We start from the raw sequence: 25,763 nt of genomic DNA on the forward strand, positions 1-25,763 counted from the left end.
AGGGCAGTGGTGTTGCTGGTGAGAGGCTGGAGGAGGCTGGACCCCTTCCAGTTCCAGTCACCCCACAGTCCTGGGACTTGCTGCTGCTTGACTCCATCACCAGTGGGTCAGGAGCACACATGGCATCAGTCCTGTGGCAGTCCTTTGACCCCCAAACAATTTGGGAATTGCACGGAGACTGGGAAGGTTGTAGATGTCTCTTGTCTATGGCCCAAGAGCTGTGGTAACCTTTTAATGTGTGAAATAATGTGCATGCAGCCTGAGCTGGTGTTCACAGTCATGCTAAGTAGGATCATAAGCTCTGCAAGCCAAGCTTCACTTTATTTACAATTTCAGCCCCCGGCTGCCTTGCTTCAAACAGGAGCATATGCTAAGGCAGGTCCTGTATTCCCTGAAGGTATCCCTTTGGGGCTGGGCTCCCACACAGCCAGGTGTGCACCCCACAGGTGTTAGATTGGGCAGAGCAGGCAGTGAAGTGAGGAGCCCACAGACCCCACGCTGGTCTCTGCTACACAGGGTTATCATTGGATTTTAGAAATGAGCCACGTCATAAGCCACAGAGCTAATGAAGTTTGGCCTCTTGATATTTGGCTTCCAGCATGGCTGGTAAAGCACCAGTTCTTTTCATGCCTGAGGGGTATTTCTCCTTTGCTTGTGTGATTTATGTGGTATATAACACTGGTTGACTCTTCTTCCCTGTAGCTTTCTGCTCAGTGGGGACTCTGAGTTTCTGTCTTTTTCCCATTCCTTGTCGTGTAGTTCATAGGTAGTTGATATCCTTGAGGTTTCTGACAACTGTTAAATCTGGTTGAAAAGCATGAACTGAGTCTAATGTTATGACAAGCGTGGGGTAGGCAGTTTAATGGCAAAAGTCTTGTTATCTTGACAAATTTAACTACAAGAGCTACAAACCCCATGAGAGGGTATGTTTTGAGCTCAAATTTGATGGAAAACGAGCTCTAGCAATGAACAGCAAAATAAAAAGCAAACCTAACAAAGCATTTGATCCCAGTCTTTGCAATGTTTAAATATTGATGCAAAGGTGTCTGCTGGTCCCGCTCACCTCAGTGCCTTGCTGGGCCTAAAACGTAGCTACAGAATGAAAGCTGTGCCCTTACTGCCCACACAAGCACACTGATGCTTTAGGAATCAATTTAAAAAAGAGCTTTCATCTTTTTTTAATATTTTTGAACTGAAAAAAATTAATACCTTGTGCTCTAAACCCATCTTCCCATTCATCTCCAGAAAGAGTAAAATACACTGAGGTCAATTACTTTTTTGACTTCCCAGTGCCTTGAATTAGTTGTTCCAGTCCTACTTCATCACCTGTCCCTTCCCATTCTACAAATCAGATATTTGATCTCACTCTCTGCTTGATCAGAAACCCAGAGTCCAGGGTTTCCATGGACTTAAGTGAAGGCTGTGGGGTTGAATGTTAGACAAGTGGCTTGCAGAACAGTCAGGGAGAGCAGTTTCACCAAACCTAACCCTAGCAGCACTTTGCCTTCTTTCCCTGCTGGGGTTGGCAGCCGTGGGCGGGGAGAGGATTTATTCTGTGCATCTGTGCCTTGAGCCAAATCCAGAATTTATTCTGGAAAAACGGCAGCTAATGGGATTGTAACACGCCTTCAAAAGGCCCATCAGCCCTGGAGGAGCAAGTAAGGTAAGCCCTGGAAGGAGAAGAGGTAAATATAAAACAAAACCTCTCACCGCATGATCGAACTTTGGCCAGTACAAAAGAGGAAAGGCAGAACTGTGCATTGGTGAGGTTGGCCTGAGCAACAGGGGCGGTTGGGCAGATGCTGCCCAGCTGACCATTGCCTCAGGACATGAGGTCTTGGCTGACAGATACAGGTGTGATTTGAAGTCATCAAAACCACTGTGGTGCTTTCCATGGGCTCCTGTTCTTCTCTTAGGGGCTCTGGGGTAAGGCTGGCATTTGTCCAAGGCCTTTTTGGCACTGCTACTCTGGGAGAGGGGAGTGTAGTCAAATGGAGACTTTCCTCATACAGTTGTCCCAGTAATACTTTTCTTCTCTTTTTCTTTTGTCTCGAGAATGTGGCTACCCTTCAGCATTGGTCGAATGACTGTCTTATCTCTGTTTTATAAAACCCCTAGTAAAAAAGATCTTCGAGAACAGAGGTTTATTTAATAATCTTTGTCAGTGCTTCATTCCTCACCATTGATTCCTGCTTTCACTGCTGTCTGCAGAAGGCAGTGACAGTGACTGAATTGGTGACTGCACACAGCTAGGCTTTCAGATGAAATTTGGCATTGACAACTGTCAGCCTTAGAGCCCTGGGATGTGTTATTGACAGTGAGAGCAGAGTGCCTCATGGGAATAACAGTGTTCTTGTATGTTCTTTTAGGAGCTGTCTTTTGCAGTCATCTGTTTATTTCTAGTACTCCTACCCAGTTGAATTTCTTTTAAGTTTTGGAGCCTTTATGTGAGGTCTTGGAAGGAAAGGCCACCACCACAAGCTGTATGTACCCACGCTGGCCAGTGGGAGACTAGGCTTGTCCAAATCAAGTACCCTTCCTCTGGTGGCAGAGGGCTCCTTCAGCCCTCATGGAAAGTGTTCATCTGCTCTCCTGCTGCTGGAAGACTCTGGAGTGTCACAGGGTGCTGCAGATTTGTCAAAGAAAGAAAGAGGTGGTGATGAAGAGCTACGTGTGGTTTGGGTGGATGAGGCGCCTGACGTATCCCTTCCCTTTGGCACTCCTAGCCCCACTGGGTGCCTTGCTGAGCACTGCAATTCCTGGCACTGTACAACCTGCCTCTAGTAAAGGCTTGTTGCAATGCGGAGTACTGCTGGCCTCCTGACCCCTGGCCTTTCTGGTGCTTACAGCAGCCTCCAGGCTCTGCCTCTTCCCATCTGTGCAGTGTCTGTGCTGGCCTTGTCTTCTCACCTCTGTTTGCATCTCCCTTGCAGGTCTGGATGGATGCAGGCACTCAAATCTTCTTTTCGTATGCAATTTGTCTGGGATGCCTGACGGCTCTGGGCAGCTATAACAAATACCATAACGACTGCTACAGGTAACTGCTGCCTCGAGCCCTCCCCTCCCTTAACACCAGTGATCTGCTGGAGGCTGCTGGCCTGTGGAAGTGTCATGATTTCTGTTTCTACTCAAGGCATAGGAAAACTCTTTCCAGATGTTTTCTCCCCAGATCCAGTTCTCTGTGCTTTATACCCAAGGGAATTTTCTGTCTGTCCCCTCTTCCACACTTGGCAAAGTTAGATCCTCTTCACTAGTTTTGTGACCCAGGCCCGCACTACAGCCTCTCCTATTACATGGGTGCATGAGTAGCCACAGGGGAAGCAGAACTGTGAAGTCTAATGGCTCTCAGCTGGAGTCCTTTCACCCTGTGATTTATCCTTCTGTGGTTCATTTGGAGGCAGTGACCGGCACGGCTGTCACTGGTTCCTGTGTGCTATCTATGGTTACATATGAGCCTGCAGATGTGACTTCTGTTTATTGCATGCTGGACTGCAGGAGCAGAAATGGACCAGGTTGCCAGATGGAATCATGCTGCTGAGTTGCAGTGGTCAAGTGAAAATTAACTAATTTTGCTGTAGGTGTATCCACCCCCACGGTTAAAAGGCTTATGTGAGAGGAAGAGGCCACCTGTCTTTCCACACTTTTTCTACTGATTGGGTTGCTCCTGGCATTGACTTCTCCTCCCATCTTTTAAGTTCAAAATTGTGGTTGTTGCCATCAAAGGTTCAGGCACACCACTCGCTACGTGATCCTTGCTTGGCATCTTTCGTCATTTTAGGAGTTCATTCCTGCTGCAAGGCTGCCTCTCCAACAGCAGCTGGGCTGGGATTCTTGTTTGTTTTCATGTCCCTTCTCCCACATTTAGTTTTGAGAGAAAAAGCTGTAGGAAAAGAAGAGGTAATGGGTCTGTCTCTGGCCTTCAACATGTCCTTGGACATTAGCCCTTTGCATCCCCAGTCTAATATATAACATGGAGAGGATGACAGGGGCTGCTCAGCAGCAGGGTTGTAAAGAGCTTCTGTAACTGCAGCTGGGAGTTGCTGTAGAAAGGGGAGAGGTGTCTTTGCACACTGTACTGTGCTTTTACCCTTTGTGCTGTTCGGCATTTCTAGGAATGCTGTTCTTAGTTTTGATGTCAAACCTTTGACTAGCCTGTTCCCAGGCGTGGACCCAGTTTTGATGAGTCAGTCCTGTGCTCTACAAGCTTAGTTTGGATAAGAAGACAGAACCAGGATTTAACAGGGGAGATGGACATCAGCATGGTGTCCCACTTTGTTATACCAGGGCAGGTGTAACCTTTGGTGACCTGGAGAAGGATGTGGGCAGTAGGAGCCATTGTTCATATGGCAGTGATCCAAGATGGCATCAAACAGCATTGACCATTTCTTGTTTCCTGTCACTGCAAGGGAATTCTTCAGGCTCCCTTTCAGGTGTAAATCTGCAGAGATCTCTTTGATCTGGCCATCCCCTCATTTTATTCTCTACCATGACACCCCTTCCCACCTTCCAGATAACAGGAGAGCACCTTCCAGCCCATGCCTTTCCAAGGAGGGTTTGACCTGTCATTGATACATCCAGGGGAAAGAGGGAGAAACACCAGGAAGGATGAGGAACTATTTGAAACGTGAGAATTTGTGTCAAATTACTGAGAATATAATTTGAGTGGAGAGCAGGCAGTTTATAGCCACTGGAGAAATGAGGTTCTGGCTTGGACTTGCCATTGGGTAGCTGGGATTGGTGGAGCGTGGCCTTCCTTTCCAATTGGGAGATTCATTGGGCCTTAGAAAACAAATGCAAAGGTAGAGCAACAGTGCTGGGTGCTGTGCAGTCCTTGACAATGCAACGAGCTGTGCTTTGAAAGAAATAATCTGAATTTGTATGACAGCAGGGGCTTTTCATGAATTGTACTTTTTCTCTAGAAAAGGTTGCAGACCAAGAATAGACCTAGTTAACATGCAAGGAGGAGCACAGAGCCCCAAAAATGCTATATAAATAAAGACTGATACAGAAAAATCACACGGGATTTGCAGATTAGCATTTAATAAAGTCAGAGCAGGCCATGAAATGCCAGAAGGGGTGCATTCAGTTTGGTTCAGAATATCTCAGAATGATGCTGCAAATGTTATTGTTGTCCCCAGGGTTGCAGTCGCAAGAGGACTAGGGAGACTGGAGCGTGAAAAGGAATTGGATAGATAAGAGATGTTCAGTTTAAAGTGTTGATGGATGAGAATGAGATGAAACAGAGACAAAAGGGAATAGATCAGAGAAAATAAATTGGATGGCTGTGATTATCTTTTTCTCATAATGCAACACTAGGAGATACCTACTAGTGCTGAGAACCCAGAAGATCGTAACTGGTCCAAGAAATCTATTAAGGAAAAAAAAAACATGTTCCCTTCTCAGACAAAAATAAACTGTTACATGCTGCTACAGGGGGGATCAGGGGAGAGAGAGGAAAAAAAAGAGAAAAAAACCCTGGCATTTAGATGTGTAGGAAGACTATCTCACAAGCAAGGAGCTTAGGCGAGAAATGCATTTTTATGCTGTCCTTGGACAAGGCTTCCCGTGGGGGAGTCCTGCTGTGTTGTCCAGCCTGGGGCATCTCTCTGCAGCTCCTGGTGCTGAGTCAAGCTGCAGGTGTGCTGGGAGAGACACAGTGGCTGGGGCAGAAGAGCCCTGGGGGGCTGCCATGGGGTGTGGGTCATACCTGGCTGATGCTTTGCCCCCTTCTCCCAGGGACTGTGTGGCCCTGTGCTTCCTCAACAGCGGCACCAGCTTTGTGGCTGGCTTTGCCATCTTCTCCATCCTGGGCTTCATGGCACAGGAGCAGGGTGTGCCCATCGCCGAGGTGGCTGAGTCAGGTGAGTGGAGACCCTGGTGGGATGGGGCTGTGGGGGCGCTGCCACTTGAGCTCCCAGCGACAGGGGGATGCCTGCAGCTGCAGTTTCCCGTCCTTTGCTCTCCACCTCCAAAAAGCAGGGAGAAATGAGTGCAAATGAGTGCACACTCATGAAATACTGAGATGCAGTGGCAGTGGTTTGAGGCTAATAAAAGCTGCCTCTAAGGGTGAGGGTTGGGGTTAGGCAGCTGCTGTCTCTTGTGGGGAGGGTGCTGAGGTGACTGTATGGCATACGCCCAGGCTTGTGCCATGGTCCCTGGGCTCAGAGGCTTCCCCTGGCTCCCAGTCCTTGCAACAGTGAAGAAGCCAGAGGTTGCTGTATCCCCTTCCCTCCCTTCCTGCTTCTCCTTCATTGCTCCAGGAGCCTGAGTTTCATGCACAGCACGGGTATTACTGGAGTGAGAGGCTGCATGGCCACAGGCTGTGCCTTGGCTACGTGGCTGCCTCAGGCACGTCTGAACCAGCTGTGCTGTGCTGCTGCCCATTGCCTGCTCTGAAAGCCCTTCTCCCTGCAGGGCCTGGCCTGGCATTCATCGCCTACCCTCGGGCTGTGGTCATGCTGCCCTTCTCCCCACTCTGGGCATGCTTCTTCTTCCTGATGGTTGTTTTGCTGGGACTGGACAGTCAGGTAAAGCTGCAGGAGCAGAGCGATTCCCTACGAGACAAAAGCCACTGTCTCTTCAGGACAGGCTTCAGCTTGGCTGAGGGGGAGCCAGTGGGGCTGGGAAGCTGGTCAGGATGTCCTGACAGAGGTGGGATCTCTGCTTTTTGCAGTTTGTCTGCGTGGAGAGTCTTGTGACGGCTCTTGTGGACATGTACCCCACCATCTTCCGCAAGAAGAACCGCCGGGAGACCCTCATCCTGCTGGTCTCCATCCTCTCATATCTGGTTGGGTTGGTGATGCTCACAGAGGTATTTTGGGCTCAGACCACCTGCGTGGTGGTTGACAGGACAGAGTGGGACCTGGTGGGTGGTGGGGTCACCACTGGGGCTGCTGAGTCCCATCCTGCTGCCCTGTGCCTGCAGGAGGCTGCCCTGCCCTCCTCATGCCATTTGCGTTCTCCCTTCCAGCACTTACCCCTTGTGCCAGTAACAGTCCTGATACTTCTGCCAAAACTGATAGCTGGAGCTCTGGACAGCCTATGTTTTGGTTATAAATTTATCTTTACACAAACCAAACCTTTACAGCTGTAGCCTGTTGCATGGGAAGGGCAGTGTGTTTGTCCTTCTCTTTCTTCCTGAATGGAGCTACAGGAGCACTTGGTACAAAGAAGCTTGTCAAGCCTGAGTGCGCCCCTTATCTATTATACTGATATCCTCTGTATTATCCTTGTGATTAGCTGCCTGGGAGCTTAACTGTTCTTGTTCAAAACTTTCAATTCTGCTAGCAATATGTGTGTGTGGATTGATGCTGCCAGAATGCTCTTGACACTTTCTGTTTTCATTTGGGCATAACTTTTGAAAAAGCTGTCTCTGATGTTGTACATGCAACATCGTGCCTGGACTTACCCACAGGCCTGTTTTGTAGGCAGCCCTGCAGACTTGGGCAGTGAAACAGCCAGGCTGCATGTAGTTATTTCCTTCTGCAAATTGGGACTTTAAAGTAAATCAGATGGATTGCGTGTCTTAAGGGGGTTTCCATCCTCACTTCCAGCTACAAGAGCTGCCTAGGTTTTGTCTTCTAAAACATCCCCACAATCTCTGGCAGTCAGCTGCCCTCCGCTGTGCTGCCCTGCATTGAAATGAAGGGTTGCAGAGACTCCTGAGAGCAGCAGGGTGGCTGCATGTCTCTGTCAGGCCTTGGGCAAAAGGGCTGTGCCTTTTCTGTAGGCTAAAACCCTGTCCCAGAGAGGGAGATGCCTCCAACTCTGGGGAAGATACTGAGTTTGTTTCTTGCTCTGGCTCTAGCTCTTTGCCTGATTCCTCCCCCCTCTCTCTCACCTTGCTGCCCACTTGGCCTTTCCCAGGGTGGGATGTATGTCTTCCAGCTCTTTGATTACTATGCTGCCAGTGGCATGTGCCTGCTCTTTGTGGCCATCTTCGAGACTCTCTGCATCGCCTGGGTCTATGGTGAGTATGAACTAGGGGAGTCCCCAGCTCTGGCATCTCAGGCTCTTGTCTGGTTCATCCTCAAAATGCTGGTCTGTAGCTCAACTTTGTAATTGCTTTGCAGTGCAAGGCAGAATCTAAATCCTTGCTTTGGTGCCCCTGGGTTCACCTGGCAGGGACTTCCTCACAGGAACACCTTGGGGGATCTGCTTGGCAGATTTCCCCTGCATGTTCCTATGTGCTCCTGCTTTTGAGACCCTCCTTCCTTGGGGAATTGGAGATGTCTGGAAAATCTTTTCTCAACCTTTGTTTAGAGGTTTCTGAGACTCAAACATTTTTTGAGAGCCCTCTATCGGCATTGGCAGTCACCAGGTATGGGTAAAACCTGGGCTGAGGTCCTAGCCTTGGAGAGGATGAGGGGCTGGCCCTGCTGACCCACCGAGCTGTTCTGGGGGCATAGGAAGTTAGTCCAGGACAAAGACTGAAGCTGGCCACGCTCCTGAGGAGCTCCCTGACCCAACTGTTGGCTATGCTGAGGCTACTGCACCTAAACAGTGGTGAAGCAGGACCCTGGACACACAGACCCTGCTTCCCTCCTTCCCTGGTGGCAGTGAGGGATCCCATCCTTGCCCTCTTCTGCAGGTGCTGAGCGTTTCTACGATAACATTGAAGATATGATTGGCTACCGGCCGTGGCCCATCATCAGATACTGCTGGCTTTTCATCACCCCTGCAGTTTGCATGGTGAGGGCACACAGGAGGAAGAGCTGTGGGGAGGAAGATGGGCAGAGCTGGGTGCCTCTGAGATACGGACACCTGCATATATACAGAGGGATGTGCATATGTGTAAGGGGTTGTGTGGCCTGTACTATGGGGGCCTTGTGTTATTTGTGCTTGTTGCTTTGGGGGCTAGGTGTGGGGCTCAGCAATGGGGAGAGGGTCCACTGTGGCCGAGGTGTTTGCTGGTGGGACAAGCTCCTTGGTGCCATGACCAGTGTTGCCTGTGGGGGCTGTCCCAGCAAACCCTGTTTAACTGGAGTCCCCTCTGTTGCTGCCCTGAGGTACTCCTTTTTACCATGAGTCTCTGTGCAGGTGTGTACTCACCAGGAAGACCTCTCTTTGCTCATGGTATTGATTTTCTTTCTCTTTTTTTTCTTGGTCTCTTTCACCTTGCCAGGCAACCTTCCTGTTTTCTTTGATCAAATACACCCCGTTGACGTACAACAAGAAGTACGTGTACCCGTGGTGGGGAGACACCCTGGGCTGGCTGCTGGCCCTCTCCTCCATGGTGTGCATCCCTCTCTGGGTTGTCTACAAACTCTCCACCATCAAAGGCTCCCTCAGAGAGGTGAGGTTGGTGGGTGCTCTGGGATCAGGACATGGGCTGTGCTTTGGTGTTGATCTCCAGCCCTGCAGCAGAATCATTTGTATGTTGCAGGTTGATTAGCCAGGAGCCCAGAATAAATCAATTGAATGAGTTAATTGCTATAACAGACTTGGGGTTTTTTAAGTTCTGCCTTGCTGGAGGGCTGCTCTAAGCTGGCTGCTGCCTCATGGTACCCTTTTTTTATTTCTTCTGTCTCTTCACAAGTACCACGAGGAAGAAGGTCATTAGATGGAGAGGATAAAGATGATCTCCATGCTGCCCTTAACTGAGGTTTGAGGGCTTGCTCTGAGAAAGCTCCAGATGCCCTGAGCATTATGGTCAGCGGAGTTCACCAATCTAAGCTGAGGCCATAGGGTTGGAATGGAGGGGATCACTGGGAATTTGGAGTTTCCATCACATTCTTAATGTTCTGGGTCTGCCCTGCTTCCAGAGTTGCTGTGATGCATTGCTGGTTGCCCTGGTTTACACTGGAGGGGCAGGGAACTAGAAAACCAGGCCTTGCTCCAGATGAGCATTCCATCCCTGCCACAGCTCATAGTTTCAGAGTGAGGTTTCACAAACAGTCCTGAACCCCCAGGATCCCTCTCATTCCCTGCCTCCTGCAAGTGTTCAAGAATGGGTTGTGACAGCAATGGGCCCCTGACCCCCGTGTCCAGCACGGACAGGGAGGAGTGGGAACAGCTGCAGGGGCATGGCAAGGCTGCACAGCATGATGTGGCGTGAGAGTAACCCCTCATGCACTTGTCCCAGTTAAAGCCAATCCTGTGAGCACAGGCTCTGTGCTGATGGAGGGCATGACCTGGAGGTCCTTGGTCACCAATCTGCCTTTGGACTGTTTTCTAGCCCTGGCCTGGAGCAAATGGAGGACAGAGCTTTCCTCCATTGTCCATGTGTTAGATATCTCACGTGCTCAGTGACCTGTGACCTTGCCTTGGGACAAGCAGTTGGAAGATGAGTTTATCCCCTCAGTTTCTGCAGTGCTGACTGTCCTTATTTTGGACATCTCCAGCATTTAGGGACCAGATCTGCATCTGGGCCTGGCAGGCCGAATGAAACCTGTGACTGGCAGGGGAGAGCCCAGATCACCTTTTGTCCTTGCAGCAGTGTTTAGTGCCTGTCTTTGCCTTCCAGAGGTTCCGCCAACTCACCTGCCCACTTGAGGACTTGCCTTCCAGGCCGGGAACAGGACAGCCCCTTCCCTCCACCAGAGCTGGCCTCCTGACGCTGACAGAGCTCGAATCTCACTGCTAGGACCAGTGTGGCTCTCCCTCCCTCCTTCCCCCCTGGATGGTTTCTATACAGCCTTTGCCACCTGTTGGATAATGCAAGGATTCTTCACTCGCCAAGAAGAGAGGGAGTTCTGGGCTGAGCTCCCTTCTCTGGGAGATTTGAAGGGCTGAGGAAGACGCTGCCATGGAGATGGTCTGTGTGGAGTTAGCAATGCACCTTAATTCTCTCCCTGGAGAGAGCTCTGAAGGGGCACGTCAAGCACCAGTGTTCCTGAGCATTCCCAGGCTTCTGGTGGGCAGAAAGGAAGGACTGACCCTGGAGTAAAGAGTGTCAGAGTCTCAGAGCTGTGGCTCCAGTGTGGACAGTGGGAGCTTCTCCATTCATTCCATTAAATCTATGTTTTTCCTGACTAGATCTGCTCTGTCTCAGTTTTGTCCCACCAGCATTCCTTGCCAACAGCGTGTTAGGTGAGATGTGTGTCAGTGGAGCTGTGCTGGACATCCTGGTCTGGATCTCTATTACACTGGCACGGTGATACGGGAAGGTGGCCAGAGGAGAGGAAGCTTGGTTAGGGTAGGAAGGAAAACAGGGAACAGTGGTTCAGAGGCTCCTGTAAGTGGTAGGCCTAGGGTACCCTGGTGAAGGGTGCAATGCCACCTTCTGCTGGAGCCACTGCCAGCTCTCAGACAGAAATGTCATCTGTCTGATGAGTCACTGGGCTCTTCCTGGGGTGTGGAGGAGCATGTGGATTTGTGTTTTCTTCTTGCAGGTGAGGGATCATGGGAAGCTCTCCCTTGCCTCTGCAGGTCTGTGTCTTTTTCCACACTGACTACCTTCCAGGTGCTCTGGAGCCAGTCATTTTGGTTTTCCTATGAATGGCAGAAGGGCTGAGTGATGGATACGGAATCGGTGTGTTATGTCAACAAACAGGGCCCCTCGTTTCCAGGCTGTTCGGGTAAAAAAAAAAAAAAAAAAAAAAACAAACCAAAACCTCAAAGAGTTTGTGTTTTAAGTGCTGTAGCCCCAGCATCCGAGGAGGGCAGCCAGAGGACACGTAACCCTGGGAAGCTGGATGGCTCCCAGGAAACCCTGAGGAAGCTGGAGCCTGGACAGAGCTGAGCCAGCAGCCGGAGGCGCTCAGCTTCCTGAAGCACACAAGGACACTGATGGGCGCCACGCTACGGCCAAGGCTTCTGCTGCCGCGGGCAGAGGAAGCCGCGAATTAAAGCAAATTAAAGCGAATTAGAGCAATCCGCGCCATTAGCCACAAGGTGGCCCCAGGCCCCCAGCCACGGCCTTCGCCTGGGATGGGGCCCCGCGGCGCCCGGCCGTGAGGGGCAGCGGCGCCCGGCTGTGAGGGGCAGCGGGACCCGGCCGTGAGGGGCAGCGGAGCCCGGCTGAGGGGCTGAGGGAGAGCGGGACCCGGCTGAGGGAGAGCGGGACCCGGCTGTGAGGGGCAGCGGCGCCCGGCTGAGGGAGAGCGGGACCCGGCTGTGAGGGGCAGCGGCCCCCGGCTGAGGGGCTGAGGGGCAGCGGGACCCGGCTGTGAGGGGCAGCGGCGCCCGGCTGAGGGGCTGAGGGAGAGCGGGACCCGGCTGTGAGGGACAGCGGCCCCCGGCTGAGGGGCTGAGGGGCAGCGGGACCCGGCTGTGAGGGGCAGCGGCGCCCGGCTGAGGGGCTGAGGGAGAGCGGGACCCGGCTGAGGGGCTGAGGGGCAGCGGGACCCGGCTGTGAGGGGCAGCGGCGCCCGGCTGAGGGGCTGAGGGAGAGCGGGACCCGGCTGTGAGGGACAGCGGCCCCCGGCTGAGGGGCTGAGGGGCAGCGGGACCCGGCTGTGAGGGGCAGCGGCGCCCGGCTGAGGGGCTGAGGGAGAGCGGGACCCGGCTGAGGGGCTGAGGGGCAGCGGGACCCGGCTGTGAGGGGCAGCGGCGCCCGGCTGAGGGGCTGAGGGAGAGCGGGACCCGGCTGTGAGGGACAGCGGCCCCCGGCTGAGGGGCTGAGGGGCAGCGGGACCCGGCTGAGGGGCTGAGGGAGAGCGGGACCCGGCTGTGAGGGGCAGCGGCGCCCGGCTGAGGGGCTGAGGGAGAGCGGGACCCGGCTGTGAGGGGCAGCGGCGCCCGGCTGAGGGGCTGAGGGAGAGCGGGACCCGGCTGTGAGGGGCAGCGGCCCCCGGCTGAGGGGCTGAGGGAGAGCGGGACCCGGCTGTGAGGGGCAGCGGGACCCGGCCGTGAGGGGCAGCGGCATCTGGCTGAGGGAGAGCGGGACCCGGCTGTGAGGGACAGCGGCGCCCGGCTGAGGGGCAGCAGGACCCGGCCGTGAGGGGCAGCGGCCCCCGGCTGAGGGAGAGCGGGATCTGGCTGTGAGGGGCAGCGGCGCCCGGCTGAGGGGCAGTGGGACCCGGCTGTGAGGGGCAGCGGCGCCCGGCTGAGGGAGAGCGGGACCCGGCTGAGGGGCAGCGGCCCCCGGCTGAGGGGCATCGGCGCCTCGGGGTCGCGGTGACACGGCCATCCTCCTCCCCCTTCCTTCCCGGTTCCCTGTGGAGCTTTTCTCTGCAGATGTCTGCCTCCCGCAGGGAACGGTGATCACAGACCTCTGCTCCCAGCTGTGGCACGAACGGGTTTAGTCCTTTAGGCGATGACATGTTCCCGAGTTTGGTTTTCCTGGGCTTAGTTTTCCCTAGTTTAGTGTTCTTGGAGCCTGGGAACCTGAGATGGGAGACACGTTTGTGACGGAAAGGAGTTTGCGGACCTTTGGTTCTGGAGGCTGTGAAAGTGCGATGAGCAGGGAGGGGATCTGCTGCCGGGAGGCTCTGTGGCGGTGCAGATTTCACCTCCGGGAGGGAGCGCCCACGGAGCTGTGGCCCTCCAGGGCTTCTCTGGCTCCTTCCAGCATGGCTGTGGAAACCTCACTACCAGCCTGTTCTCCCTTTTCCCAGCCTATTTTCCACAGGGACTGTGAGGTGGGTGGGTTCCTTTTACTAGGCTGCATGTGCAACCATGGGTTGCCCCCTTGGTAGGTCTGCACCTCCCACATCAAAATCTCAAGTTTCTGCATGTCTCCCTCCGTGCCTCTGGAGAACACTGGGAGGTCGGGAGCTCAGCCGGCTGCCACAGTTTTCATGGGCAGCCTAAAAGCCTCAGAGCTCCAGATTCTCCTGCTACCACTGCGCTTCAAGGTGCTCATGCATGAGCTAAGGGTAGTAAAGAATCCAGAAATCCAGGGAAAGCCCCTTTTGGAGGAGACCCACAACGGAAGGAAGACAGAGCCAACCAGCTGCCCTGCCACTTGGATATGGAACTGGCTGGTAAAAATTACTGCTAGAAATGAGAGAACTGAGTTCAATACAGAAGTTCCAGTAACAGATATTTTTATTCATGCAATTTTAACCTTAAATAGAATTATACTTTCATTTTCCAGTACTATCTATAACAGGTTTGTCCCACTTGGAAGATATTTTAACCATAATAGAAAACTGTGATTGTCTGCAGCTATCTCTAAAATCTGGCTGATACAGAAAGTCTACTTGGCTGCAGGGAGGCAAAGTGTGAGTTTGCTGAAAGGCTTGTGACTTTCTTTGTTTCAAAATAGACTAGTGTCCAGTGAATTTGGCATGTGGTTTATTGGTCTGGTTATATACAAGCCAGGAAATCTCCCAAGCCGGTGTTCTTACATGACCCAGTTGCTGTAAAACATTGGATGAGCTAGGTAGGTCAGATAAGCAAGAGAACCAAATGTTTTGCTGAATACTCTTAAATTAGTTTCTGACAGGACTTTAAGAAAGTATTAGATTTGATGACACCTGGCTTGACATATGAACCAAGTATATTCTGTCTTGGTCATTGAAAAGGTTGATGGACTAAATTTGAAATTTAATTTATTTGAAATTTCCAGACATGAAATTTTTTTCCCAGCACTTTTAAGACCCCATGCTTAAAAAAAAAATTGGTGAAATTTGGAATATGGTGATTTCAGCATACAGTGACTGTTTATGATTTGAAATATGGTGAAAGGGATTTTCATTGCATCCAAGATCAGGCTTGCAGTCTGTGGAATTTGCACCATACTTTCACCAGCTGGGAGATGCTGATCTCTCTTTAGACAAGAGGTGTGTGGTCACTGGGTATTTCCCACCTTCAGAATACAAAATCTACAACTTAGTCTGAGAATTCAACCCATTACTTACTGGATAACAGGCATGAGATTAAAGAGCCTTTTTTTTCATGGATTGTTTGGTGGTGGTTGTGATTTTTGTTTTTGTTTGGTTGGTTTTGATTTTGGTTTTTTTTTGTTTGGTTTGTTTTGTGGGGTTTTTGTTGGTTTGGTTTTTGTTTGGTTTTGTTTTTTGGTTTTTTTTTTTCCTTTTTTTTCAAATGAGAAGTTCACCTACAAATAAAGAAGTCCCTGAGATTCTGCCCCAGGTCATTAGTGATTGGAATGACCTGTCCATCCATCTGTCCATGAAAACCAGGCTCTGCTTTTCCCTTTTTGGGTCAGTGGTGCCTGGGGAGAAAACTCAGCCCTACTTGTCCATGGATGGAGATGCTCACAGAGGGCAGGGAAAAGACTTCAGATCTGAGGGACAGACCTGTGGATGAGGATGCATCTACTGTCATGGAGAGCATCCCAAATCCTGGGATGTTTGAACAGATGCTTGAGAGGTCTTTTTCCTTTCACCTTTAGTGATGTCTACAAGGCAGTTTTCCATGGCTGTTGTAGAACCATGTATTGTGAGTCGTGTTGCACATTTTGGTGACAAGAAGAGTGGATGTGTTGGATGCCACGGTGCATAAATGGAGAGAACAGAGTAAGATGAACATGTTAACTCGAGGGATACCTTATCCTGTAAAGCAGAGATCCCCAAATAATCTGTTAAGTGTGTCCTACAGGCAGGTGCAAATGAGCATATCTCACAGAGCAGGCGTTTGGCTGAGCCCTTGTGTGCTAACATCATTAGCAGCCTGCAGGAGGGGGATCTGCATGGCAAAGATAAGGGAAGCGTGTGTGGGGGAGCACAAAGGCACATTTGGGAAGCTGTTACTTCCAAGAAGTTACCAGTGGTTTGCTTACCCCCTTCTCCACCTGACCTGCCCAGAGTTGCAACACCTTGGGCAGCAGCAACAGGTGCCTCTCTGTGTCTCCATCTGACCTTGTCCTTCACATCCTTGTGCCCTGTGCATCAGAGATGTTTGCTGTCACATGTCCCACAACACCAGGCTCAGCTGCCCTGAGGAAGCAGGGAGAGAAAGCAGGAGCAAACAGGCACATACCCTCGTGTCCTCTGCCTGCCTCTGTTCTGTGATCCTCTTGGTCTCTGATCAAGAGCGAGCGTTGCTGTGGGGCTCAGAGAGGCTGTACAGATGTCTCCCCAGCATTGCCAGTCCTCCCTCCTGACCACCTTTATTGCTGACTCTGGGCTCCTAAGCCATTTGCCCTTGCTTCATCCTCTCCCGTACCAGGAATGCTGTGAAACAGGGGATGTCTTACCCTGCCTGTACTTCCAAAGATAAAGGCTCCTGGCAGGCTCCTCCTCCCTTGGAGCCCAGCAGGAGAGTGGTGCTGTGGCTGCTGGAGCCTGTCGGGGTTCTGTGGGGCCTCATTAGCTCTTGCTGCTTTGGTTATGTTCACTTGTGATTAGTTACAGTGAAACTGTTGTCAGAAGTCACAGGCTTACTCAAGCAGAAATTAGCCATAAACATAAAAAATAAATTATACTAATGCCTAGGGGAAAATTCCCTGCAAACATACTGTTCAGTCAGCAAAGCATGTTCTCAGCATAAGAAGCAGCAGTGTTGTGCCCATGGGGGAACCAGAATTTCTCCTATTTTGTTAGCAAAAGTGTTACAAGGCGGGATTATTCTGGGCAAACATGGGCAGCCGTGGCTTCTCCCCGCAGGTGGCTCAGCGAGGGGGGCAGCCAGGGCTGCAGGCTCCGCTGACTCCAACAACTGCCCCAGCGACTGCCTCTGCAGCCTCTAATGTTTGTAAAGCACAGCTTGGATTCACCCCCAGGGTGTCATGCTGACAAACCTCTCCCAAAATCTGGGCTAGGAAGAGATTTGACTTGTTTTGCCTTGAAGCCTTGTGTCTCACTGGCTCGGGGGTTCCAGGCCTTGCTGCTGCCAGAGAGCATGGCCCTGAGGTTGGCAGCCTGCTGATGTGGGCTGGCTCTTCAGCAGGCATGTCAGAGCTGGCTCAAAGGGAGGAATGGGTGGGGACACCCAGATGATAGGAAAAGCCAGCATGTGTTCCAAGAAAAGAAATGGTAAAAGGAGAGGCAAGAGGGCACTGCCAGCTGGCAGGCAGTGAGCAGGGTGGGGAGGAGGACAGCTTTGAGGAGGTTCAGGACAGATCTGAGGTAGGGGTTAGCCATCCTTTGGGCCAAAGGTTGGCGCAGCAGCCTGAGTCCTGGTCTTCAGCAGCTCTGGGCCTGCCAGGTTGAGGGAATCTGGTCCTTTCAAAGAGAGTTTTCTTACTCTGCTCATGAGAGGAGAAGGAAACCCGTGCAGCTGGCTCTGAGCTAGCAACTGCAGAGAGAGTGGGTACCTCTGTGTGGTCGGACAGCAGTGCTGCCCCAGTTCCCCTGTGCACCCTTGGGTGCAGGAATGGGGCTTCCTCAGGATGCACTGTAGGAGAGATATGGAGATCTGAGTGCTGCTGGTGTGTGAGTAGCTCACAACAAGGGGGTCCCAGGTCTGGGAAGGGTTCAGGCTGCCTGGGGAGGTGGATGCTTTGGACATTTCCAGGATTTATTGCAAGCAGTGCTTCTCTTTTGGGATGAGTGTTTAAGAGCAACCTCACCGACACTTAGGGAGGAGGAGCACACGTCGTGAGGTGACCTGCAGTCAGATTGTCACATCCTTTAGCAGCCCTGTCCTACCGACACAGCTGCTCAGCCCAGAGTCCCTGCTCAGGGCTGACTGTGCCAGCGAAGGTGGCAATTGGCGGTCAGGGAGAGCCCTTTCCTGGCTCTCTCCTGGGATGGGACTGAGCACAGTCTGTACCTCATCAGTTGAGCTGCTCAGAAGGTGATTTTTGGTTTTCAATCTGGGTCATCACACTAGTGAAATCACTCTCATAGAAGCTGGTGTGGTGAAAATATGCCCTGTGCCTATAGCAGGATTTAAAACCCTTGTGAATTATTGCCTGGTGGGAAACTCTGAAGCCTGAGTGTAACTTCTGGTACCTTCTGGGCTGGAAAACAGAAATAGCCTTTTTTTTCCCTCCTGGAGAATGATTTTCACACATTGCTGGATAAAGTTTTCATTTAGGTTGACTTTCTTCTTGTTTTACCTTAATGTCACAGGTCATTTCCCATCTACAGCTTTGCAAAAACCCCGCGATGTTCCTGTGAAACCCTTCAGTATGGATAAATCAAGTTTTTAGGTCAGCTCTGCTTACCTAGGCTTATCTCAATCCCCTTTTCATATCTGGATAACCTCTATTGCACCTTTTTCTCAGTTGTGCTGGGTCATGCCAGTCCTCTGTGACAGAACAGGCAGTGGCACTGTCCTCCATGAGCAGGGTCAGAGGCAATGCAGAGCCAGCACATGCTCTTCACCTTGCCGTCTTCCAGGACTTCGGAGACAGCCCCTGAGGCAGAAGATGTAGCCTGTCCCCTCTGATGTTGATGCCAGATCTCACAAAGGAAGAATCAGCCTGCATTTCTTTGGGTATGAGACCAATTCTCTCAACCAGCCCGTGGTGTAGGTGAAAGCCAGAGCTTTGAAAATGGCATACTTGGAGAGTTTAATCCCAGAAACAGCCCCAGGTAAATGGAGATGTTTTCTCCTACTGCCTCCAGCACTGGCCTCAGTGGTTTGTCCTGAGGATCCCAGCCAGCCCAGGGCTGATTCCCCTTACACATCTCTGCAGCATCGTTTGTCCCCAGGGCAGTCCAGCATGCTCTAATGGGATCTGATTCACTGGCTTCTAGCACCCGTGGAGGATTTTCTAGAGACAGCATTACAAACTATCTCTACAGAGCATGCAGGCAGGTAAACCTACTTCTTCCCCACACTGTGGCATTGAGGCCTTTTGTCAGCTCCTGTGTTTCCTATTGAGGGGCTGAGAAATGCTCCTCTGGTGAGTCCAGACATAGCCGAGCACGTGTTGGGTATGTCCCATGTTCCCTCCCACATGCTGCTCTGGTTTGACCACATGGGTGCATGAAAAGGTCAGTAGGAGTTTGGCAGGCACATTAACAGACAAAGCAAAAGACAAAACAGTGATAGCATTAAACACAACCATTAAAAAGAAAAAGAGAGAAGCTGAGCTGAAGTATCTTGAGAAAAACGGTGTAACTGGAATGCCTGCTACTGGTGTTGCTCATGAGAAGCTCTGGAAAAGCGCATCAAGGCTGAGATGGATACAAAGAAAGCTGCCAGGGCAAAGGCACAGAGGGATTGCTCACTTCTAGTGAGCACCCAGACACTGTAAAGACTCCAGCAATGCCTCTCCTTGCTGACAGAGCTCTGTCCCATGAGCTGTTTGTGCTCCCAGCATATGGCACAGGCACTGAGGGGGCTGTGGGACCCCAGAGCAAGCGTTCCCCCTTCACCCACCCTCTGCCTTTTGCTCCACCTGCTGGATGGTGTTGGTGAGTCTTGAGCTTGGCCACAGAAGAAAGTTTAATGCAGTGCTTCATGGAGATTCATTCTGCACGTTTGTAGGATGACACTGAGGGATGCCCCTATCCCACTAAAGGGGTGGAACCCTAGAACAGTGGGAATGTGTGGTAGCCAGCCTGGGCCATGCTGTGGGGTCTGCAAGGGAAGAGTTCCCACCCTGCTGAGGACAAGAGGATGTGGAGTTACTCCCTGACTGCTGTAGTTGATATTTACAAACTCTGGGCATTTACCCTGCCCGCCTGTGGCTGTTTTCTCATCTTGCTTTCTTGTCAGGGCCACAGTTCAAGGTCTGGAGAGGTGCATGTGGTAAGGGAATAGGGGAGAAAGTTCTTCTGTGCTGATGCACCTCCCCTCCCTAAGTCCCACCACCCACACATGAGCTGGGTGATAATTTGGTGGGGGGAGCTGGTGGAAGGGGTGGGACAGGAGGAGGAGAGAGGGTAGTCTCTGCCTTAACTCTTGCTGTATCTCTTTGGCACTCAGTGGATTCCCTGCCTGGACTTCAGTGGGACGGGAAAGGACAGGATAGAACGGGAGGGGCTTGCCTGGGGAAGACCTGCGCTGGGTTCAGGTGAGTTGGGCGTTTGCTTGTTGAGCAGATCACCCTGGGAGTGCCGGTGACTGCAGTGCTCCCGCAGCCAGCTGCTGCATGCCAGCTGCTTGCCGTGCTCTGGAGAGCGGGCCAGCAAATCTGCAAGGGCAAAATCTTCCCAACGTTAGGCAAAGGAAAAGCGAGATGGAAAATAAGGAGCAAATAATCAGTTTGGATCATCCCAGGGAAGAGGTTTATCTTTCAATGGTTCCTTTGGAAAAGGAAAGGACAGGCTGAGATGCTGCTCAGGGGGTGCCAGGAAGCTGAGAGCAAAGACATGCCTGAAGGATGGGTAATTGGTACTGAAGGTTGCGGCAGCAGAGAGAAAGGGGAAGAGTGATAGATAAGTACTCAGACAGCAGAAAGATTGAGAAGAGAGATGAGAGTGAGTCAGACAGGGATGAAGGGCAGAGATAACTGGTTGATAATAGGTACGGGAGCCAAGGTGCTAGGAGTGGAGTAGGCTGTAGGCATTCCAGCTACTGCCAGCATGAGTCCTCTCCTCCTGTGCTGTCCTGCAGAGGTGCTGACCCTAGTGCATTGACTTGGGGGCTGCACTTTTAAAAGATGTGCCTGGGAGTGCACTTCTTGTTCTTTTTGCCCCTGAGGTTTCATCAAATTTGTTCCTGTAGGGGTGAGGCAGGGAGACAGTTTCTGCATGTGCTAAACTCTTGGGATCTGTGGGCATATTTGTGAACAAATGCAAGCAGAACATATGAGGGTTTCATAACACCTGATCTGTGTCTTCTTAAATCAACAGTGCTTTTAAAGTAATCACTACTAATCAGGGCTTTCATCTCATGCCAGTGGAAATGCCATTGCCCTAGTTTTTCCTCTTTGACAGCAGCTGATACGAGAGCCTGAACCTTGGACCTGACCTTTGCAGCTCTGCAACAGCCCAACCTTGCTGGATTCATGGCTGCAGATGCAGTCCCTGCAGAGGGCAGGCTAAAGAGCTTTTTGCCGTATCTCTGCTTGACCGTGCTCATGGGCAGGGCTACAGGAAAGTTTCGGTGCCCCAGGCTGGAGAGCCGGTGCCTGGCCCCTCGGAGGGTGCAGGTGGGATGCAGTCCCACCACATTACAGTGTGGCATTACGGCAGGAACTGCTGGAAAACGCTTACGGCACTGCTGGAGTCATGGTGTCCATGCGCCTCTGCCTGTGCTGATTTCACCTGATGTGACTCATCCTGAGCAGCACCTGGAGATGGCTGAGCCTGCCCAGGGTGTGACACAGGGTGCTGGGCTCCTTCTGCAGGGCTGAGCAGGGAGCACAGCGTGGGGACAGTCATGGCAGGGAGCCCCTGTCACCCTGCTCCTCACTGGCTGCACACGTCTGTCTCTGCCACACACGTTGCTCGCTCCCCTCATCCTCCCTGCTGGGAAGCATAAGGCAACATGTCATGCCTCAGCCTTGCATGCCTTTTGGAAGAGTCTCGCTTGAGTGCTCTTCCCCTGTGCTCCCTGTTTCTTTCTCATCACTGACAGCAAGTGCCCTCAAGCTGCACTTTTGGGAGGTCAGGCATGGTGTGCCTACCTGGAGGAGTTTAGGTACAAGTGCCAAGAGCACTGTGATGCCAAATTCCCTGTGCTGCTCTCTGAACCACTGGGTGCAGTGCTGACTCCTCTGCTCTCCTGCTGCAGTGGCTTTGCTTCCCACTCTTCCCTGGCCCTCACCCCTAGCCTCAGGCTGTGCTGGAATGGCAGCAGGTGGCCAAGCTGCAGGGCTGGGGGCTGGCAGCCTCCATCTCTTCATCTCACCTGCCCAGGGCTGCTGGCTGGTGTCTTGCTCTGTGAAATTGCTGCCCCAGAGAGGTGGCAGCCCTGTAGGCATCCTGCAGACTCTGTCCTGTCCCTGTGCAGCACCTCTGGGCTGCACCACAGGTCGCTGCCCTGCTGTGCAGGGGCCTGTTTGCAGGAGCCAGCATGACTTTCACCCGCTGTGCCATTCACCTGCTCTGCTCCTTCAGCCAGTGACAGGAGCTGTGCTGGCCACACGGTTTGGCTGCACACAAGGACCTCTGAGCCAGCCTGATGCAGCCCCAGGACTTCAGCCAGACACCTCCAGCCATGAGGTAGGTGTCTCTAGGGACTCCACTGAGGCCTGGATCTGTGTCTGTACCAGACCTATCACTGGTGCTCTGTAAGGATGGATCCTGCTGTGGCTGGCCTTCCTGCTGTGCTGCACTGGATACAGCCAGACTGTGGGCTTAATGGAGGTCTTGAGAGTATATGGTTTGATGCAAAGGCTGGTTTCTAGTCATATTTAGATACCATTTATGGTTTCTAGTCATATTTAGATACCATTTATGGTCCTGGTTTTTTTCTAGGCTAGAGAAAGAAACAACCTATGCATCTCTGTAGCCCACAGCAGGGCTGGTGAGCCATGGACACCAACAGAGACTGATCTGGCCCTGGGAACAGCAGCCTACATTGCTTTTAGCAAGAGATTTGCCACTGATCCTCAGGAAAGTGCAGCCACTTTTAGGGGCTTTGGAGGCTCTCCTGTCCAGCAGCAGAAGACAGGGCAGGAGCCATTTGGCACCCTCCTGCACTGGGGTTGTGTGCTCTGAAGGGTGATGTTCTATAATTCTTGCAGCTTGTATTGCAGATATTTGTGTCTTTAGTAAACTCACAGTTGCTCCTTAGCTCACTCTTTCTGGTCTCAGTAAGTAGCAAACTCACTGACTGCAAAAGCAGTGCTCTTATTTCACATTGGAGAAAACATAGGTAGGATCTGATTCTTGTACCAGCCTCCTGTGCCTCACGAACCTTGCTGAACAGATGCTTTCAGAATACCCTGCAGCCCACAGAACCTGGAAGTTAATTAGAAAGTGTAAAGAAGCCAACTAACTTTCAATTGCTTGAAATGAAAGGCATTTTAATTTCATCTGCTGTCCTGGAGTTGATCAGTTTTTTTACATCTTTCCTTGTCTTTTTCTCATATGCAGCTGGAGTGAGCCATTCTCCAGCAGCATTCCTGTTTGGAAGCAGCTGTCCCAGCTCACGTAGCTGCTCTTAGATTAGCTGGAAAGCACGTGCTTCCACTACTAGTGTTTTCTTGTCCATCTTGCAGAGATGACCTATTGCAGTAGCAGCCCCCATGCACTAATTCAACCGGGTTGTTTCCTTAAGCTGTACCTTGGCTCTGCTCTTCCTCGCTGAGCCCTGATTTCCTGTCTCTGCTCCCACAGTTGCCCCCACCTCCTGCCATCAAAATGCAGCGCAGGATTTCAGCTGCTGACTAACTGCTGGCTCTGATTGTGCAACCAGAGAATTTTCTGTGTTGTCCTGCTCCTCCTTTTGTAACGCAGCCCAGTCTTCTTGCTTCTTGATTCTTCCCTCTCCATCTTAAATTGCAGTTTACGTGCTTGTTTGCTGCTTGTTTCAACATGAAACCAAGAAATATAAATGCAGTGCAGCTGTCTGTGTTGTCACCTGTGATTCCTCATTCTGCAGTTCAGGCAGTGCCTTCAAGTGTCCAAAGGAGCTTTAACACTGGGCTTCCTCTCATAAATATTATCAGCTGCTTTTTAGAGACATTTCTGTCTGCTGTTCTCTCTGTTTCACTATTCCCTCTGGAGATTGTCCTCCTCTCATTTGCCTTATGCTAGAAGAGCAGAAGAGGCCAAATGGAGGATGTGAACTTCTCAGCAGTATGAACTCCTGTCTGATAGCAGTCAGGAACAGGCAGTAAGTTTGCAGGAAGAAAAGCTTTAGGAGAATTGCTATTGGCTTCTTCCTCTGGTGCCAAAACTCCAGGTGGCTTCTCTCTCATCTTTCTTGTCTCTCTCTTGTTCCTTGCCTCACCTGAGTAACTTTAAAAAAGCCCTTTTTTACCCTGAGAGAGGCTGAGGGTAGCACTATGTTTTGGTTCAAATGATACTTTCTTTCTCCTCTTTTTATTTCTACCTCCCGCCTTCAGTGGCATCTTGCTTCCAAACAAAGCCAAAAAATGCTGTTCTCCTGCATATCTGCATTGTGTGTTCAGCACATCATAGGCAACTGCTGAGTGACCACAGTGCTTCAGAGGTGCCCTTGGTTTGCCTTGCCCTTTGTGACCACACTTGAAGGATCCTGTGGTGGTAGGTGTGGGGCAAACACAGTCCAAAATTTGTGACCAAGGGGAGACTGTGTTGCCCCATTCAAATGTTCAAGAATGGAACTTGTTGCTCTGTGTCTATGGCTGCCTGCATGCTGTCTGCTCTCTTTCCAGGTCCTGCATGAACCCAGGTGTATTCTTATATTCCCAGCAATAAATCTTTTGGGAAAAAAAATATGACTAACTCCATGCAGCAAGCCCAGCACCAAATCCTGTACCGTTTCCTATGGAGCTGCATAGAGGGAGCCCACTACCCTCTGTGGGAAGATGACAGACTACAGGTCATTTCTGTGAAGTGCTCATCTCCTCCAAGTGCTGAGGGCTGAAAATACAGCAGAGCACCTCTAGAAGGGACCGGTGGGGTCAGAGGGAGCTGAGGAGAGGAGGGTGGTGGTGGTGGCTGAGAGCATCCAGGAGAGGAGTAGACTCTGGATTGCATCAGATGGCATTTTAGCAGTTGGGAAAACTTCATGGCAAAGGGAAAAAAGAGGCTGGGAATGAAATAGTCATAGGATTGTTTTCCAAACATTGGTGAAGGAGCAGCAGAAAAAGTACAGGCGAGCAGTGAGGGGCACAGTCTTTACTCCAAACTCATGTATTAAGGAGAGGGCAATGAAAGGGAAAGGAAGATGTTTGCCTGTTGGGGAGGATGTAACACAGTAGGTGGCTGTGACTGCTGTGGGAGAACCAAATTGTTCCTAGCTGGAAACAAGAAGTTATTTGAGTCCCCATCTGGCCTGAGAACATATAGAGCAGGGGCACAGGAGGATTAAATGTTCAGGAAAAGAGCCAGGAGGTGTACGAATAGGTTTTCTCATAGAAACAGCAGGCAAAGCAGAGAGGGAAGTAGTGGGGATGTGTAATGTGCATGGCTTTGTTTGGGAAGGGAGAAGTTGTAGTTCATGCCATGAAGGGCCAAAACTTTGGGTACCAGTTTAATCCACCATCTGTTCCCACTTGAAAAGGTTTGATTTCATAGCCATAGCTTTCCCCCTTTTTAAAATAGGAAAATCAAGGCAGAAGTGCTGTGTCTCCCCTGCTGTTCTGTTTGTCCCAGCTGTGTTCCTCATTGCAGCATCCCAACTTCTATCCTTCATGTTGGCTTATTCAGGAGCCAGAAGACAGATACAGAGTCCAAGTCCTGGTCCAGGTGTCCCTGAGGTGGAGGCTGGTGACAGGGTTGGGGCTGTGGGCTGGCACTCATGCATTCCCTTCCCAGGGCTAGGTGAGAGGAGGTGATTCTCTGATTGTGATCCTCCTCTGCACCCATGTGCGAAACAGGTCTAGCAAAAATGAAATAAACCACAAATATTCGTAGAAATAGGCTGGCTCTTGGATCCACCTTACATTAAAATAATAAAACCAAAAAATTAGCTAGTCTTCTCCTGCCAGCTTCTTGGGACATTCTCAATAAACCCAGACTTAAACGTCATTGTAGTTGATAACGTGCCCTGGACTGCAGCAAATTAGACTGTGCCAAGGACTGTGACAGATCAAACATGTTTCATTAAGTACATGTTACTTTATCTCTCACATTTGACAGTGCGTGGAGCTCTGCTCCTCTCAGAGATGAGGAGGCTGTGCTGCAGCATCGGAATAAACTGATTAGCCAGCTGGCAGGCCTTGCTGCAGGCAGGCAGTGGGGAGAAGGGCTTTGCCTGGGCTTCAGAAGCTGAGAAATGGCTGGCAGGAGGACCTGATGATTCCATCTCCCGATCCAACCCAGCAGTAGGGCTAAGTGAAGGGGGCAAAGCTGGGACTGGGAGGACCTCTGTGCCACTGAGCTGCTGGTGAGCTGCAGAGCTGCTGCTGCAAGCCAGCATTTAGGGTGTGTACCTTGATTCCTGGGTTTCACCACATTCCTTAAGAGTGTGGTTAG

General features: G+C 51.3%; 2 protein-coding genes across 3 annotated transcripts in view; both read left to right on the forward strand.

Moving 5' to 3' along the window:
• The window catches only part of SLC6A13 (solute carrier family 6 member 13), a 39,495-nt gene extending 28,522 nt beyond the window's left edge, over positions 1 to 10,973 (forward strand). Inside the window, 8 exon segments of the mRNA XM_069003708.1 lie at positions 2,934 to 3,037; positions 5,737 to 5,861; positions 6,415 to 6,527; positions 6,674 to 6,811; positions 7,867 to 7,969; positions 8,591 to 8,691; positions 9,125 to 9,295; positions 10,466 to 10,973. Coding sequence (XP_068859809.1) covers positions 2,934 to 3,037; positions 5,737 to 5,861; positions 6,415 to 6,527; positions 6,674 to 6,811; positions 7,867 to 7,969; positions 8,591 to 8,691; positions 9,125 to 9,295; positions 10,466 to 10,585 — 975 coding nt within the window. The 3' untranslated portion in view covers positions 10,586 to 10,973.
• A 7,068-nt stretch (positions 10,974 to 18,041) lies between these two features.
• SLC6A12 (solute carrier family 6 member 12) overlaps positions 18,042 to 25,763 on the forward strand; it is a 41,009-nt gene continuing 33,287 nt past the window's right edge. The window contains exons 1-2 of one of the 2 annotated variants that reach the window (XM_069003709.1): positions 18,042 to 18,234; positions 19,675 to 19,762. In XM_069003709.1, the coding sequence (XP_068859810.1) occupies positions 18,186 to 18,234; positions 19,675 to 19,762 (137 nt within the window). In that variant the 5' untranslated portion in view covers positions 18,042 to 18,185. Of the gene's footprint in view, positions 18,235 to 19,674; positions 19,763 to 21,759; positions 21,858 to 25,763 lie in introns of those variants that run through there. The other variant, XM_069003710.1, reaches the window with a different exon arrangement.

The sequence above is a fragment of the Aphelocoma coerulescens genome, chromosome 1A, assembly GCF_041296385.1.
Source record: "Aphelocoma coerulescens isolate FSJ_1873_10779 chromosome 1A, UR_Acoe_1.0, whole genome shotgun sequence".
Lineage (NCBI taxonomy): Eukaryota > Metazoa > Chordata > Aves > Passeriformes > Corvidae > Aphelocoma > Aphelocoma coerulescens.